Source organism: Netta rufina, assembly GCF_964035555.1.
Source record: "Netta rufina genome assembly, chromosome: 2".
NCBI lineage: Eukaryota > Metazoa > Chordata > Aves > Anseriformes > Anatidae > Netta > Netta rufina.
This window is the reverse complement of record NC_140124.1, coordinates 98,508,595-98,524,600: the sequence shown is the minus strand read 5'-3', so window position 1 is coordinate 98,524,600 and position 16,006 is coordinate 98,508,595. Positions and strand designations below refer to the sequence as shown.

At 35.4% G+C, this 16,006-nt stretch overlaps 1 protein-coding gene across 1 annotated transcript; it reads left to right on the top strand.

The window, feature by feature from the left end:
• Positions 1 to 242: 242 nt before the first annotated feature.
• On the top strand, positions 243 to 13,315 carry LOC311222428 (uncharacterized protein C18orf63; the record flags this gene model as incomplete). The annotated part of the gene is made up of 13 exons (XM_084306706.1): positions 243 to 376; positions 1,095 to 1,173; positions 1,720 to 1,776; positions 3,235 to 3,346; positions 4,508 to 4,549; positions 5,494 to 5,570; positions 5,984 to 6,093; positions 6,726 to 6,822; positions 6,943 to 7,028; positions 7,471 to 7,654; positions 8,734 to 9,798; positions 11,043 to 11,162; positions 13,259 to 13,315. The coding sequence occupies 13 exons, from the start codon at positions 243 to 245 to the stop codon at positions 13,313 to 13,315; spliced, it is 2,220 nt and encodes a 739-aa protein (XP_084162832.1).
• Between the last annotated feature and the right edge of the window lie 2,691 nt (positions 13,316 to 16,006).

Here is a 16,006-nt window from a genome sequence, read left to right as displayed (position 1 = left end):
TATATATATATATCTTTAAAATGTAATACGTTGTTTATAACAAGAATTAGTTGTCTGTTCCAGTTAACCAAATTACCTCATATTGCCTACTTAGTCTTAATCAGAAGATAATTAACTGATTATTGGTTTACCTGATAACATATACTTATAAAGTTCCTTAAATAAATATATGCTTTATGGGAATTAATTACATTTTTTAATTCAAGACCCAGGTGCTGTTCTGGGGATATCAACAATATAACATGAATGACACAAGGCATCAGTCTCTATTCTTTGTCAGTCTGCCAGATTTACAAAAACTCTGTGCCACTACAATAACACTGAGTTCCCAGCTACCAGAAAGCGAGACAAGGAGCACACAGATAAAAACATGCAGGTAATGAATGTTGAGGATTATTATTTTCAGAAGCTGCTAGTGGTTGCTATTCAAAGATTTTATTAGTACTACTAGAGTTAACTGTAATATAATTAGTAGTAAACACTATAAAATTGTTCCAAGTAATATACATGTAAGTTGTTGGTGGGGGACTTGCTAGGTATTGGAAAAAAACAACAACAACCCTTTCTATTGTGTTTTTAAATGTCATCATCTAAAACCAACAAGACCACCTCCTTTGAACTGATAAACAGTTAAAATTGTTTCCTGTTAACATGCAAATTCGGGTTGCTTTAGAGCATCCAAATTTTTGCTATTGAGCCAAATCAGTAGCATCTTTTGAGCTATTGTAAATGCTTTATGAAGGTTGAGACTGAGTGAACAGAATACTCAGAAAAAGTATGTACTCTGCTCAGTGCTCACAAACCTTTATGTTGTTCCCTGTAATAGTAAAGGGAAGAAATGAGAAATTCTGCCAAATGGAATGCTTTGGGGCAGATCTACTAGTTTGCCAAAGGCCTGTAGATTACATCTTAGACCCACTATGTGTGGGTTAAGAGCAAGTGACTTAGACTAGTCCAACATACTATACTCAACCACCAAAAAAAAACAATTAAGAATGGAATGTATTTTGTTTGAAAGGGTAAGGAAAAGAAATGTAGGCTGATAGAATCAAGTATGGAAGTTTATTGTTGATTTTCTTCTGCCTTCTTTGTAGACAGTTATTATTCCTGTATCAAGACATCCTTTCTGCACCTGTTATTGGAACACTAAACCAAATTTCAGCTGTAATGGCGGTCAGTAATCACTCTGCAAATAAGCATATGTAGTCATATGTGATGTATGCTTCTTTAAAAAAAAAAAAGTGTTGTAGTTTGTTTTGTTTTGTTTTGTTTTGTTTTTGAGGATGAAGTAAAATTACATAATTTGAAGCAAACTTTTACTTGTATGTGTTGGTAATGTAGATGACAACTTAGGTCATTTTTTCTTTTGACAAAATGACCTTTTCAGATGGTGAACCTTTTGTGGAACAGAATGAACTCAGTAAGATGCCGCTCAATTCACAATGAGATCAGCAGGAGCAACTTCTGCCATTTTGTTTTGGGCAGTCTTTTGCTTGCTTGGTAATATATCCTTACCTGGAAATGAGATTACATTATGACAAATGCCTTGAACTTATTTTAGCTATCATTCTCCTTTAAAATACAGGATCTGGTATTTTCTTTGAGTATTCCTCAGTATATTTTTCTAAAGTAGAGATACTGATGGACCAACATTTGCTTTATGATTTGATAAAACACCCATTAATTTCAGACACTTGAATTCTATTTATTTTTTTTTAGATACCATTTTACAAATCAGGAATATGTCAAGCCTATATAGAGAGACAAGGAGCTACCGTAAGTGCTGAAAGATGTCACATTTCTTCAGATTATTAGGCATTTCTGTGATTGCTGTTACCAGAGATGAGTATGTTTCATAGGACGTGCAATTTGCTCTGCAGAAGCCAAATTTCAGGTTAAAAATAAATAAATCTGTCCCATAGACAAAATGTCTCCTATGAAACCGGGTATAGTAAGTATACTTCATCAGAGTCAAAAGTTTAAAAAAAATCATCCTGCTATATTTCTTTAGATTCCTCTGCTGCATTGGAGTCCTGATCCCGTTCAGGAGAAATAATATTTGACCTCGAGGCAAAGACAGACCTGCCAAAGACAGACCAAAGAGCTCCCTGGCAGGTGTAATCCCATTTTTCTGTGTCCTATAGGTCCCATGAGTGAGGGTGTTCAGAGAGCTGAACTACCTCCCCATTCACATTTTGTTTCTGTCCAACACGTATAGGATTGTTGCAGAGGACCAAACCAAACCAAACCAAGACAAAAACACAGAGAAGAAATGGAACCCAAGAGTTTAGCAACTTTTGTTTTCAGACCATTATTCACATGCTTTACTATCTTGTATGCAATGTTTGTGGGGTTTATGATGGGTATACTAAAACTGCTAGGTCAAAAAAAAAAAAAACAAACAACTGACTGCAGTCAAAGCCAGTAGCTCTGGTGATTTATTTGCACAAACAGTTGGATGTATTTTTCTTGGTTCCCAGTTGTGTAAATGCATCTCTGCTTTTTTAAAGACATACTGCTCAAATACGGTCGCATTACAAAACTGTTTTATGTTCATTTGTGTAACTGACTCATCATGGTCAGATTTTCCAAAACCAACAGATGTGTAGTAATGCCTATATTTAATAACCATAAGCGGCAAGCAGATCTTTGCAGAATCTCATTAGAAACCTCTTGAATGTGTATTAATTAGATCTTTTTACCCTCCCCCCCCCCCCTTTTTTTTTATTTTATTTTTTATTATTTTTTGCTTAATATCAACAGTAGGCTGTACAGGACAGAGTCAAATAGACAACTAGTACTGCTAGATGAACAAAGCTACATTCACATATCATTCTTGTGATTGCAAGTGAATGTCTCTGGTCTTGAGTCTGACAGCGGAGTTAATATATGTACATTTGGGGAGCTATGGATATTATCTGGAAAGAGATGCATACCTAATAGAGTATTCCATACTTCAGCTAGTCTTCTCCCCGACTCTTTTATCAGCTGTATGAAACATCATATGAATTGTAGCAAACCTTACTCTGATGACCCATGAAATCTAAATGCCTACATTGAATATTGTGCTAACTGTCCTTTGTAGCTGTGTAGTTGAAAAGTAAAGATGTGTAACACTGGGATTTGGCTCCAAGATACAGTAGCAGTGTCTTTGGTAAAACTTTCACTGAAGCCTTTACAAAAGTGTATTGAATGATTAATGTTTTACTTCTCCTTTCTCACTGCTGTTATTAGCTGGAAGAACCGCAAAGAGTTAGTCCAGCCATTCTCCAAAGCTGCCTCTCCTACACACTTACAGCCAGACTTGCACCCATGTGGAACAAGGCTGGTCATCTCTTGGTGCAAGGTATTTGATTCACCTGGGCCAGGGATCAAGCATTTAATTTTCAGTTCTTTATTATTGCATTTATTTTCCTAATTTAATTTCCCCATTAATAATTTCCATAATTATTTCATTATTCTATTTTTATTTGATTGCATTTTTATTGTTTCTTTATCCAAGTTAACAGTCCGAAATGATATATCATTCACTTTTGCACTTCCTTATCCTGTTATTTTTAATAGACAAAATAATTATTTCGACTGAATGCAACATACCAGACTGATCATTTCCAAACCAAATGTTGTTGGACAGTAAATGTCTTCTAAAAACTCAGCCTGTTTTTCAAATTCATGCTTTCATCAGTGGCACTTCTGCACTTGGATTGCATGTTTTTCTAATAGAGAAGTGTTTTTCTGTCAGACCATCTCCTTTTACCAAGCTCTGTCTTTTTAGATAGAAGTTCCTTTGCCTAACACCTCTACCCTAATTCCTATCTAGGGGTGAATTACCAAAGTGTGGACAAATATGCATTTCAGATACATGTGCTCATACTAAGCAAAGCAATTGTGTAGATCATTTAAAATATACATTGAGAAGAGTGCATGTTGTCTTATTTCCAGTCACAATATTAGCAGTGTCTTTGTTTTCAGTGTCTTCAAAACCTATAACTTTTTAAATGAAATCATCTTTCAGGAATAACAGCTAGAAGTTGAGGGCTAGATGGTTGCTGATACAAAACTGACTTCAGGGAAGCATTGTCTAACAACAATGTGCTCCTGCTGCATACAGCTTGTCTAATCATATCTATGCTAAATCTGGGGAAAAATTCATGATAGATGGTAAAATATATAGTAATACTGTACAGGTTTGCTTTTGAGCTTAAGAAATTTATTAACTCTTAGTCAATTAAAAATAAGTCTATGTATAAATGCCTTTTTTTTTGGGAGAAAAAATGATGTGTAAATTTTTGTCCATTAATATCCTTTCATATATCTTTCTTTTAATTAAGAAGAAAATGAGTCAGTGAAAATTTAATTGATGTGGTGGGTTTTTCTCTCTGTAAGGGGACACACTTTTCATCACTCTTGACACAAATGAAATCATGTCATTTCTTCATTTTTTGCATGAGGACATTAGGCATACATATAGTTTAGAAAATAATGTTTATCTATTTTGTTTATTAAGGTAAAGATTTTTTGTCTTGTACAGGAAAGCAAAATGCAGTTGGTAAGTACAGTTTTCTGTTAGTGGTAAGCCTGTGTGAGCAAGGTGTGATTATATGAATTTATGATTGAAATACTCCCATGATCTTCATATTACCAACATAATGCCTTTTGGTTTTCATTCTGGACTAATCTCAGTCAAGTTAGACTTGATGGTTGATAATTCTTTTTTCCTACTATTAATCTATGGCCATAGATTGAAACCTACCATTAAAACATTATGGTTATAACAATTAAATGCACTTGCCTAAGATTACAAGTCTTGCAAGTAATGTGAAAGCCAGATAATAATAGATAGGCAAATGAACTAAACTGACTGTACAGTGTTTGTTTGCAAAATTAAAGTCACAAAGCATGCTGCTTAGCTATTGCAGAAAATACAAAATTAAATTTATATTTATACTTCCAGTATAAAAATTAAAGATTACATGTTGAGATATTGAAGTCTACATTTGCAACAGGACTATATATTCAGGAATTTAACGCATTCAGTCCCCATGTTACGGTTTACTTAACACTGGGTGAATATTCTGGGGAAGCATCAATAAGTGCTTGCCTTTCTGATAGATATTGACCATTTTTGGATGTGTAATACTGGGTTTGATGACTGAATACAGCTGATGGTTATTTTTATATTAACTACATTTGCCTTGAAAATGGGTATTTTTTATCAATCATATAGGTGTCAAACATCTGGTTGAATATACAACCATGGGAGCCATACACCTCACCTTCATAGGGAGGTGTATGGATTGTAATTGATTATTTTTATTTTTTTCCCACAGTTAAAATACAATTAATTTTTATTTCCATGCTTAGGAAGTCTTGCATTTTGATTTTCAAACTCAGCATTTTGACTAGCAGTTATTTTAAATAAACATTTGGTTTAGCTTTCCAACAGATGTATTATAGTTCAAAACAGGGTTTTGGACTTTGTTTTTATTTTAGTTCTAGACCTCAATGTATCGGAGACACAGCTTTGCATCAGTGTGGAGGCTTGCTCAATTCGGTTACCACCCCCTGAGGTATAAAACAGTTGCATTTTCTGTGGCTGTATTTGTCATGCTAAACTTTATCTTCTTTTCTGTAAGGTGACATAGTATTAGTGTGATGGGGAGGGAAAGTGAGACCGTTCGAGTTTGGGAAATTTGTTCTGTACTGTTATTTATTAAAGCACTTAAATTTTTAATCTCACTGATTTAAGTAGCCTTTAAAACTTGTACTTATGTAACTTTGGGCAGTGTAGGCTCTAGCATAAGATAGTGTGCAATTTGATAATGAGATATCTTATGAAATAAGCAGGCTGTGAGTCCTGATAGGAGAATAATAAGGTCTAAGCTTCACTGTATTGTGATATACAATTCTTTTTGAAATTATAAGTTTCGTACTGCTATGGAGATATTTGCAAATACCTTTTTTTTTTTTTTCCTGTTTTAAGCTGGAAGATTTTGATATTTCAGCAAATGCCATAAAGCTGTTTGCCAGCAATGAAAACACAGTTATTCACAGACACTCCATATTAACTAACTGGTGCTATGTTTTGCCAAGGTAAGCATCTGTTTTAATTCCAGCAGAAGCAAACATTTCCTGGAATGTATGACATACAAATTGCAAATTTAGTACTAGTGATAAGAAGACATCTGTTTTATAGACCGTTTTACGTTCAGGAAGTTTTCTTTTAGGTCTCAATGTTATGGAAAATGTGAAAGAAAAGTTAATGAATCATAAATTACGCACCTAAGTATCATTTCATTTTTAGTAAGCTCTTTGCTAATGTGACATGTAAAAATGTTACTTGTCTTCAAGTATAATTATAGCAGAAAGAGTCAAAGAAAAAAATAATCATCTTTGACACAATCTCTATTTTCACCTCTGATTTTCATCACAGCTGTATCAGGTGTAATGATATATTTTCTTTTGTTCTATACTCACTGGTAGTGAGCATTGCGGATGAGACTAATCAGACTGGTAGGTTCCAAGCACTTTTCAAAGCACTTCAGCAAATATCACTATGGTTTTGTCATAAACAATATGAGCTAAAGATGTTAGCTCTCCTAACCTAAAAATAATACATAACTTTCAATGCCAAAAATAAGATTTATTTTTTTAAGAAGTCCAATGTATTTTCAGCTGAGTTTTGAGACATCCTATGTAAACATTTCTTCTTTACCTGTGCACAGCATGAAAATGGGTCAGATCATAAACATCAGCCATGTAATTCCTCCAGAATCGCCTTTCCGTTCATATGAGGAATTTCAGATGCACTGGAAGAATCTGGTAAAAAAAAAAAAAAAAACATATTACTGTATTTTCCCTCCCTGCTTTGTGGATATTGAATTTATATTTGTATTACACATTTGTGAGTGTTCTTTAGTGTTTGTTTGTGTTTTTTTTTAGTACGGATATATTCTTCCAGAGGATCTTGAAGAGAGAAAAATATACTTGAGTGTTTATTTCAAGCCTATAGGGGAAAGGTTCTTTACGTATCCTTTGCAAATATTTTTCTTATATGCCCTCTGCTACTCTTCTATCTAAGACCTAACTTCTCATTTTTGATAGCACCACATTTTCTTCTTCCGTAATTTCATAGATGTCACTGGAATTGTTTCATTAGACAGTTAAATTAATACTGTGCATTGTTCCTGTAAAAATATGTCCACCAAAGATTCATTTTAAAGATAATTTTCCTGGTAGGAAAGACTTGACTGAAGATTACTTATACTGAGTAATCTTTATTGCAGTAGATCAGGATGGTATAAACATATTGAAGTCCTTTGACTTTCTAAGCTTCAGTACCTTAAGAAAGTAATGATTTTGTTCACCTTGTTGAAATATGTTTAGACACACTAATGGTTTGTTCCCAAAAAAGATTCATAATGGTAGAAATGTAAAGAACTGTGTTATGTATCCCTGAACACTATTCAGCTACCCTCTAAGTTGCATTCGAAGCCAACCAGTGCAGTATTTTGCTAGAATGGATTCAGAAAGTGTGTTGAACTCTTTTATTTCTGATCTGAAGTGTAAGTTTTCACATCTGTGTGGATTTCCAGTAAAGATGACAAGCAAAGCACTTTATGCTACACAGGAACTCTCCAGGGCTCCAGTACGTGTAAGGTTTTTTTTAATAAACTTACTAATGGCAGGCAGTTTGCTTATGGTATTCACTAGTCTGTGTCATAGTCAGAACCCAGTAATAGCATGGAGGTATATTTTCACAATGAAAATTTATCTTCTTTTTAGTAAATGTGTAATCTGGTATATATTTCTATTTGACGCTGTTATATTGTTGTTCACATGATAAATACAGTTTTTAAAAAGTTGGGGTTAGTATTACAGCATTAATTAGTTGCTGTCAGTTTGTGCTGTTCTGTTGTCCTCATTTTGCAGTTGGGTTTCCAGAACTTTCTCACACCTCTTCCATAAAAATGTTACTTAAAAAAATGGTTTGTAATTTATTTTTAAAAAGCAAACTGAGGAAAAGATAAAATTGCATGGATTTAGGCATTTAAAAGCACTAAAACTGTAAGATTTATTCTGTAGAGTAAAGGAAAGGAGGCAGGCAATCACAATGCCTGTAATTTGAGGTTTTAACAAAGGCTGAGACTCAAATTTCTTTGGTCATAATGTGTAAGAGGAGAAGTAAAGTAATTAATTCTGAACAAAGAATAGTGAGAGGAATGGCAGAGATTCTGAAATGGTATAATCCTCTTTGAAAACACAGTTCCTGTTTATGGCTCCTCCGTGATCAAAGCTAAAATGGCTCCTCCTTGTCATCTGCAGTTTTTATAGATATCCAGGCTCTCTTTTGCTTGGAACGTCCTTAGAAGGCTTAAAAGACAAGGAGCACTGTCAGAAAAAGTCTCTTTGCAGACCCCCCTCAAAAGGGCATTACCCAACTGGAAAGCACTAAACCAAGATAATGGCTGTAATTTAAGTCTTTCCTTCTGAGAAATATGATATTCCAGCATAGTTTATAAACAAACAACCGGGGGAGGAGAAAACAAATCTTCACTTGCAATGACAACAAAATACTGTTTAAAATATAGATTGCTCTAACTCAAAACGGGAATGCTTACAGTTATACATTTTAGTGTGCATCAGGTATATGTCATACAGTGATGCATTAGGTGTCACTGTCAGATTTTTAAAACCAGTTCATTCGATTTAAAAACTCTTGTTGTATTGCAGGAAATAAAATCTAAGCATATGAAATTGGCTGATGAGATGGTTTGTGTAGTATCTCTAACCCAGGCTCCTCCAAAGAAACAGACTTTGCCTAGCGTTTCTTCACCATGCAGTACAGAAAATAGCCACTGGATGGAGCGTTTGATCAAAGAGCCAAAACCACATATTTTTTCTAGTAGCAGAAGTATGGAAAAGGTTAGCGTTGAAGTACAAGAGCAATCAATGAATCAGAGGCGAATATCAGGAGTATCAGATTTACCAGCTCTGAAATCCTTAGGAATGCCTGTAAGTTCAGCCTTTGAATTTCCCCGCAAAAAAGTCAACAGAACTATACCAATTTTCAAAGGAAAGTTAATGCAAATGAATGGAAAGACTACAAATCAAACTGATGGGAAGAAAAGAAAAAATGCTGAAAGACATTCACCAGTAAAAAATATGGGTGCTTCGTCTTCTGCGTTGACTGTTTGCAAGTCCAGCATAACTCAAGTTTCCAAACCCATTCAAAATACATCAGGCAAAATTCCTACCCACAGCAGCTTTATTCAGATAATGACTGAGAAAGCCTACGTAAAACAAGGTGTATCTGTATTTCAGTGGAAAAGAGAGTCCAGTGGACAAATGACTGCTTCTGTTTATTCTGATAACTCAGCTGCAGGTCACAATTCAGGCCAAGAGAGTCACAATAAGGCAAACTCTCCTTCCTTTCTGAAGAATGTTGGGCCAGTGATTTTGAAATCTAACATCAGTCCGAGCCTGAATACATATGCATCTATTACTTCCAGTTCAAGAAGGGGAAAAATGTTTCCAAGTCCAAATACCACACAAGTTCTAGAGAAACAACACCAGTCAAAGAAAGCACATTTGCAGATTTGTAAATTAGACAATGGAATGACAAATTGCAATTTATCACAGCAACAAACAAATGAAGGACCAGGGTTAAATATTCACAAATCCATCTTAAATGATATGGTGTCCATCACCAAAAATGATGAAAGGAAAGCATCTTGCAGTTCTAAAGATTGTATTGCTAAAACAACCTGTCTTCATTCCAGACCTAACTGTGAACAGGTATAGTAAATAACACTCACTCTCACTGGTTGTCACAAATTCTATATATTCTAAAACAACAATAAGCAATAAAGAGTGTGACTTTCATGATGCTCTACCAACATTCTTGATATAGTTTTCTAAAATTTGTACCATATATATACGCTTTCACCCATTGATGTTTTTTTTTTGGTTTGTTTGGTTTTGTTTGTTTGCTTGCTTTGTTTTTTCCAAAAGGGATTATTTACTTTGTCCTCTGAGATACACACTTTTTTATTGGGACTTTTAAGGTGGGATAATTAGTTTTAATTTCTTTAAAAGAGTTTTATCGGCTTATCAAGATTTGTGTAAGGAGAGTATGGTGAATTTTTTTGTGTTCATTCTGTCTTCATACCAAACCTGACTGCAGTGCATATAGACAAACATGGAAGATTTTGAAAATACAAGTTTAATCAAAGTTTAACTAAAATCAGAAGTTCCAACAAGAAGACAACCTACTGCGCATAGTAGATGATCTTTAAAGGTCCCTTCCAGTCCCTAACATACTGTAATTCTTTGGGCATAAGGAAAAAAATCTTCAGAGAGAGCGTGGTTAAGCACAGGAACAATTTGCATGGAGAAACTGTTGAATTGTTACCCACTCAGATTCTCTGAATGTGACTGGGTGAGACCCAAAGCAATGTGATCGAATTTTGAAGTTATCTTTGTTTGGAGTAAAAGTTACAACTAGATGACCTCCAGGCATCCTTTATAGCCTAAATTTCTATGATTCTGACTGCATTTTAATAAAATAAGTAGCTGAGCTGATTTCAGTGCAGTTTTTATGAGGATAATGTCCCACAGATTGAGCACATGGGTATAAATGTGTTGTGTTTATCACTGTCTTCACCTATAAAATGTAATTTGCAGGATTATCTCAACTTCGTGTTATTAGTGCGTATTTTGCCATTCCGTGAGCACAGCCCTTCAGTTGTGTTAGTTCCTAAATGCCAAACAATCAGAAATTAAACAGCATAAGATTATTACCATCTGACAGTTACAGATTAGCTTTTAGAGTGTGAAAACATGCAGCAGTTGCTAAATGGGATAACTAAGGTTATCAAGATGATGCCTGGATTGAGGAGCAATGAGGTTATCTGTATAAATCATGTTGGTGTTAGTGGTGATAAAAATTATAGATTGGGATGTGTTGTGTTGATAAGATCTGATGGACAAGATAGTGTGGTTCTTGTTTCTAATAAAGGTACAAATGTCTCTATTTTAAGATGTTTACAGGAAAAGAAAATCTGAGATGTGATGAAACACTGACTTCAAAACTGACTTACTCAACGAAGGAGAGCAACATGGAAGCATCCGTAAAGAAAGGTGGTGCCAGAAGGAGACAGGTAAAAAAAAAAAAAAAACAAAAAAAAAAAACACCACCACACATACACCCCTTAGCCCAGTCTATGAGGACTTGAATGAAAAGATAAAAAGGAAAATGTCAGTTTTATCATTTTATCTTGTTCCACTTAAAATAGGAAAACCAATAAATATTTTTGAGCCCACCCTGGGTGAAATTAACCTTAACCATCAGTTATGTTAATATTACTTCAAACAAACACGCATCTAAAATGTTCGTCTTCTGCAAAAGGTAATACTAAAATGAAAGCATTCAATGATGGTATGTAAAGTAAATATGCTTCTGAAGCAGGTTTTCTGATTCTACAGAAAACAGTTTGATTCTCTCTAATTGAATTATGGGCCTTCTCACTGGCTATGTAAATAACTCATCTTCAGAACTTGAATTCAGCATTATTCAGCAGAAATGAGCTCTTAGAGGCTACTTGTAATTCAGTGTGGGATTTTAAAAGATGTATTTTCTTATTTTTAAAATATATTTCAGTTGTAATTGTCTTACTAACAAGAGCCAACAGCAGCAATTAAATAGGTTCTTAATACCAATTGGATTTTTTTATGCCTTTTCCTCTGGATTCTGCTCTAACTTTGTGTGATGCAGTGTGTGCTTTTAAATTCCTCCTCAAAATATTTTTCCCGTGATTCTTAAGTATTGCTTTTACCTATCTCTGGGCTTCATTTCTGTTTCGCAATATCAAGTCTTTAAAACTCGGTTGTATCATCAGTTAGCCTTTCCTCCTTACAACCACATTCTTGAAGTTTTCACTACCTAGAAATGAGGCAGATTAGCAAGGAAGAGGTCCTACGTCTCCAAAGCTCAGTAGAGTTGTATGTTCTTATATAGATATGTAATTATTTGTGCTAATAGGCAACTGAACATACGTGCAATTACTTTACAAAATAAACCAGAAGGAGGAAAAGTTACATTTTACTCCCTTTCCATCCAGATTCTCTTGCCTTTTATATTTTATCTCAAGCAATCCCATGACCATTAGAGGTCTCCTTACCTGTGCTCAGTATGAATTGCCTGTGCCTAATCACATGGTACAATATATAAACTTGTCAAACCTACTCCTAAACTGTTAAGAACTAAATCATTCAGATTCTTCCACTTAATTTGCATTTGTTAACATTAGGTTTGATTTGCTATCTTTTTGTTTTGTTAACGTTTTTCAAGCCAAATGGGACGATTCTGGGGCTTTGAATGGTGATTAAAATGAGTGCAGTTCAAATGGCCAGCGGAGCAGCCCCAAGGGCCTGCAGCAGGAACTGGGAAGTACCCTAGAGCTCAGGCTGCAGCAGGGTCGGGAAGAGGTGGTTTGGGGGACACCGCCCAGCTGCTCTGAGCTGGCCCAGACCAACTGCAGCTGGGAAAAGCCCTTCGACACAGCCACAGCTGAGTCACTGCGGATGCTGCAGCAGCCAGGAGTCATTCTCACACACAGACACACCAAAACCAACCAACCAACCAAAACAAAACAAAAATCAAGTAAAAATAGCTATGGATATCAGAATCACAACCCCACGTGTCTGACTACTAAAGAGGGATTTAGACCATAATCCGAATGAAGTGCTGGAGGCCTTTGCCTTCCACTGGGGGAGACCGATCTCAGCCCCACCAGGGGGTGTAAGCAGGCTGGACAAGCACAGAGCTTGTAGCAGGGCTTGTAGCAGCCCTGCTGAGATGGGAAGGGGCACTGTCCTGTCCAAGTCATGAATCACAAGTGCCCAGCGCTGTTCCTCCCTCTCCAGGCAGGTCAGTAGTAGCACAGGTAGCACCTGAGTCCTGACAGCTGCTTTAGGGAAGTGGCAGGAGGTGACAAGTCCTTGCTGGCTGACTGCTAGCACTGCTGCTGCTGGCACCACATGAGGTGGATGCACAGCTCTAGGGACTCTTCTGTGCTCATTAGTCTGATCCCTCCTCCATCCAGATGAAAATATAATAGTGTTAAAGGGAATAGTAATAGTGTAATGGGGACACAGCTGAACACTGCATTCAGCTGAACCTTTCACTCAGAAAGGACTTTTTAGTTAGTATTACTGCTTTGTTGGCTTTCCTGTTGTTTGTTTGTTTTGTTAACAGAAAGAAGAAGGTTCCTCCAAACCAAAGAAAGTCAAAAGAAGTAAGCCTTCTATTTAGGATGTCATGGAGTACTGAAAGAAAATTCTCGGTATGCTCATTACGGAGTTAAAAGAGTTTTCTCTTTGTTAAAATAACTGCACATCTATAATAACTCCTTGTATTCATCTGGATTCTGATAATGATATCAAATGTCTCCAGAGGAATCACTTTGCTGAACAAATAGCTTCTAGAGCAAAATAAGAAGGTAGCAGAAGCCAGGATTCTTGGTTTCTTTGGACACTAGCAGATAAATACGAAGGCATCTTGTACTTAGTGGTACTGAGAACTTGGCTTCAACTTGTATTTGGATTGGCTCCTTTTCTTTTAGACTAAAATTAATCTTTTTTTCTGTTGGTTTTCACTGGAACCCGAACTAAAGTTAAAACCATAAACCATTAAAGTGAAGTTTTGTATATTATTTAATATCGCTATATGTAATAGTGTGGCTAGATGCTTTTGTGGTGCCAGGATCTAATCCAAGGATGAAATGGCCCGTCATGCAAAATTAATGAAAATTAGTTTTGTGGCCAGATATCTGAACTCACAGCATAGACAGTTGTTGATAACTGTCTTGCAGGATAGAACAAGCTTTTGCATTGAATATTCCTTTGAATATTAAGGATATATATAGCATACGAAAACGCCTGCTTTTATTGTTCTCCTTGCTTATTGCACATTACTAGGAGTAAAATATGCTGGAAGCAGGAGCCTTTGCAGTTAACTACTTCAGAGATAAGTAGAAGTGTATTTACTCAGAAAAAAAATACTGGTATAAACACAACAGTCATGACAGTACAGCATGACACAACAGCATGAAAATATACATTATACAGAACAAATAGAAAAATACAACAAGAAAGAAGCAAAATATAAAATGCTTGTCTTTTAACAGGGCTTTTGGCTTCAACATAAGGGATAATGTGCCTGGTAGCCTAGCATGCATTTTTGTCTCAGAAGTACACTTTATGTCCTTCCATTCTTTGCATGGATAACTTTCCTCAGAGGAACATATATATCCGTTGTATATCAGTTGTTCCCCCAGTCTCTGGGGAAGGCCATATTCAAAATAGCAGAGCTGAAGTTCCCAAGCCAATAGTCTATAGAACTCTTCCTGTAGCTCTACCCTTGTGTTGTCAAATGATAAAAAGACTTTTGGTTTTAGTTGACAAATTCCATTTAGCAAACAAGAAGCAATCAGATATAGTAGTAATAATATTATTTTACATGAAAGTAATTGCTGCCTTTGCTGTAAGGAAGCTATATGAACAAAAGAGGAAGGCAGGGGATTCACACAACTGGAGTTATGTAAAAATTTTCATTAGTTTTGTATATAAAGGCTAGAGCTCTATTGGACTGTTTCTTCTAAAACGTGGATTGCCCAAGGCTAATATTTAGGAATTTCTCTTGTGATTAGAAGGATATGGCACAGAAATATCAACAAAGCCATCTTTCAAGTGTTTTCTTGATGTGACATATCAAGTCAAAATAATACCTTTTTGTACATTGTATAAATGTTACACAATCTGGTTTTATAAAGAAACACTTTCAACTTAAATTTGAAAACATTTGCCTGGAAATTATATGTGGTGAAAACATTTGTATTCTCATTTTATAAAAAAGATTCTGAAAGATTTTAATCTTTCAATGAACAAGCAACTTTTTCTTTTATGAGGAAGGAATACTTATTTCCAAATCAGATCTACTATCAGATACAATTTTTGGACTACATGCATTAGTAAGTTGTTGGTACCTAGATATTTGAGCCATACCCCAAAAAGTATATGCTACCATAACGTTGTTGCTGTTATCCTCTCCATTTTTCCATTGCTGCACATTTGTTCCTGCTTAGGGATAACCCAATTTACTTCATGGTCAAACGTTTTAAAATGCTGAAGAATGGTTTCTTCAGATTCTGTCTCTTATTTTTCTATAGAGCTAAGAATATGACTGGGTTACCTGATCTCAGCTAGTTAAGAAGGCGTGAATACACTTCTGCAATGGAAGTTGCTCCCTCCAGCGTGGCAGGAACAGTATTTTGAGGGATTTAAACTTAAAGACCCAACCATAAGAGGAAAGACAACGCTGAGTATAGTGTGTATTTACCATAGCTTTATCAAGGACAGATTTTTTTACTTTTGCTGTGTAAAACTGCAAAAACAATGAACTTGAATGCTTTATATACAAACTTTGTAAAAAAAATTAAAATACAAATTCAGAAATATAGCAGTATTTGTTTTTATAGTAGCCATACAGCTCTGAGTTGCCATTTGATTTCTTTTGTGATCTAAGCTTTTTCTGTGTTTTCTTCTGTTCAGGCTTCCAAAAGTGCATTAACAGACTTGAGGATCTCTGAGCTTCGTGAACTTTGCTCTGTTTATTTTGTGTCATTGCTACCTGTTTCTGGATGACAAATGGAGGGTTAAATACATGCAGTCAAGTGAATCCATATATCAGCTTCATCTCCAGACAGTTTAGTTAATAATCCTCAAATGGATTTGTAAATTCAGCTAATTGCTTAGAGTCCTTGAATCACATTATGTCTGTCCTAGTACTTGCTTACATACTTAATCACTGTTCCAAGCTATTTTGAAGTTTCAAGTCTATCTTTAGCAATTCATGCAGAATATGTGTAGCTGTCGCTTGAGTAATTTTATCAAAATAAGTGTATCTTCGAAGACCTACTTGAAGATGTAGTCATAAATATGTATC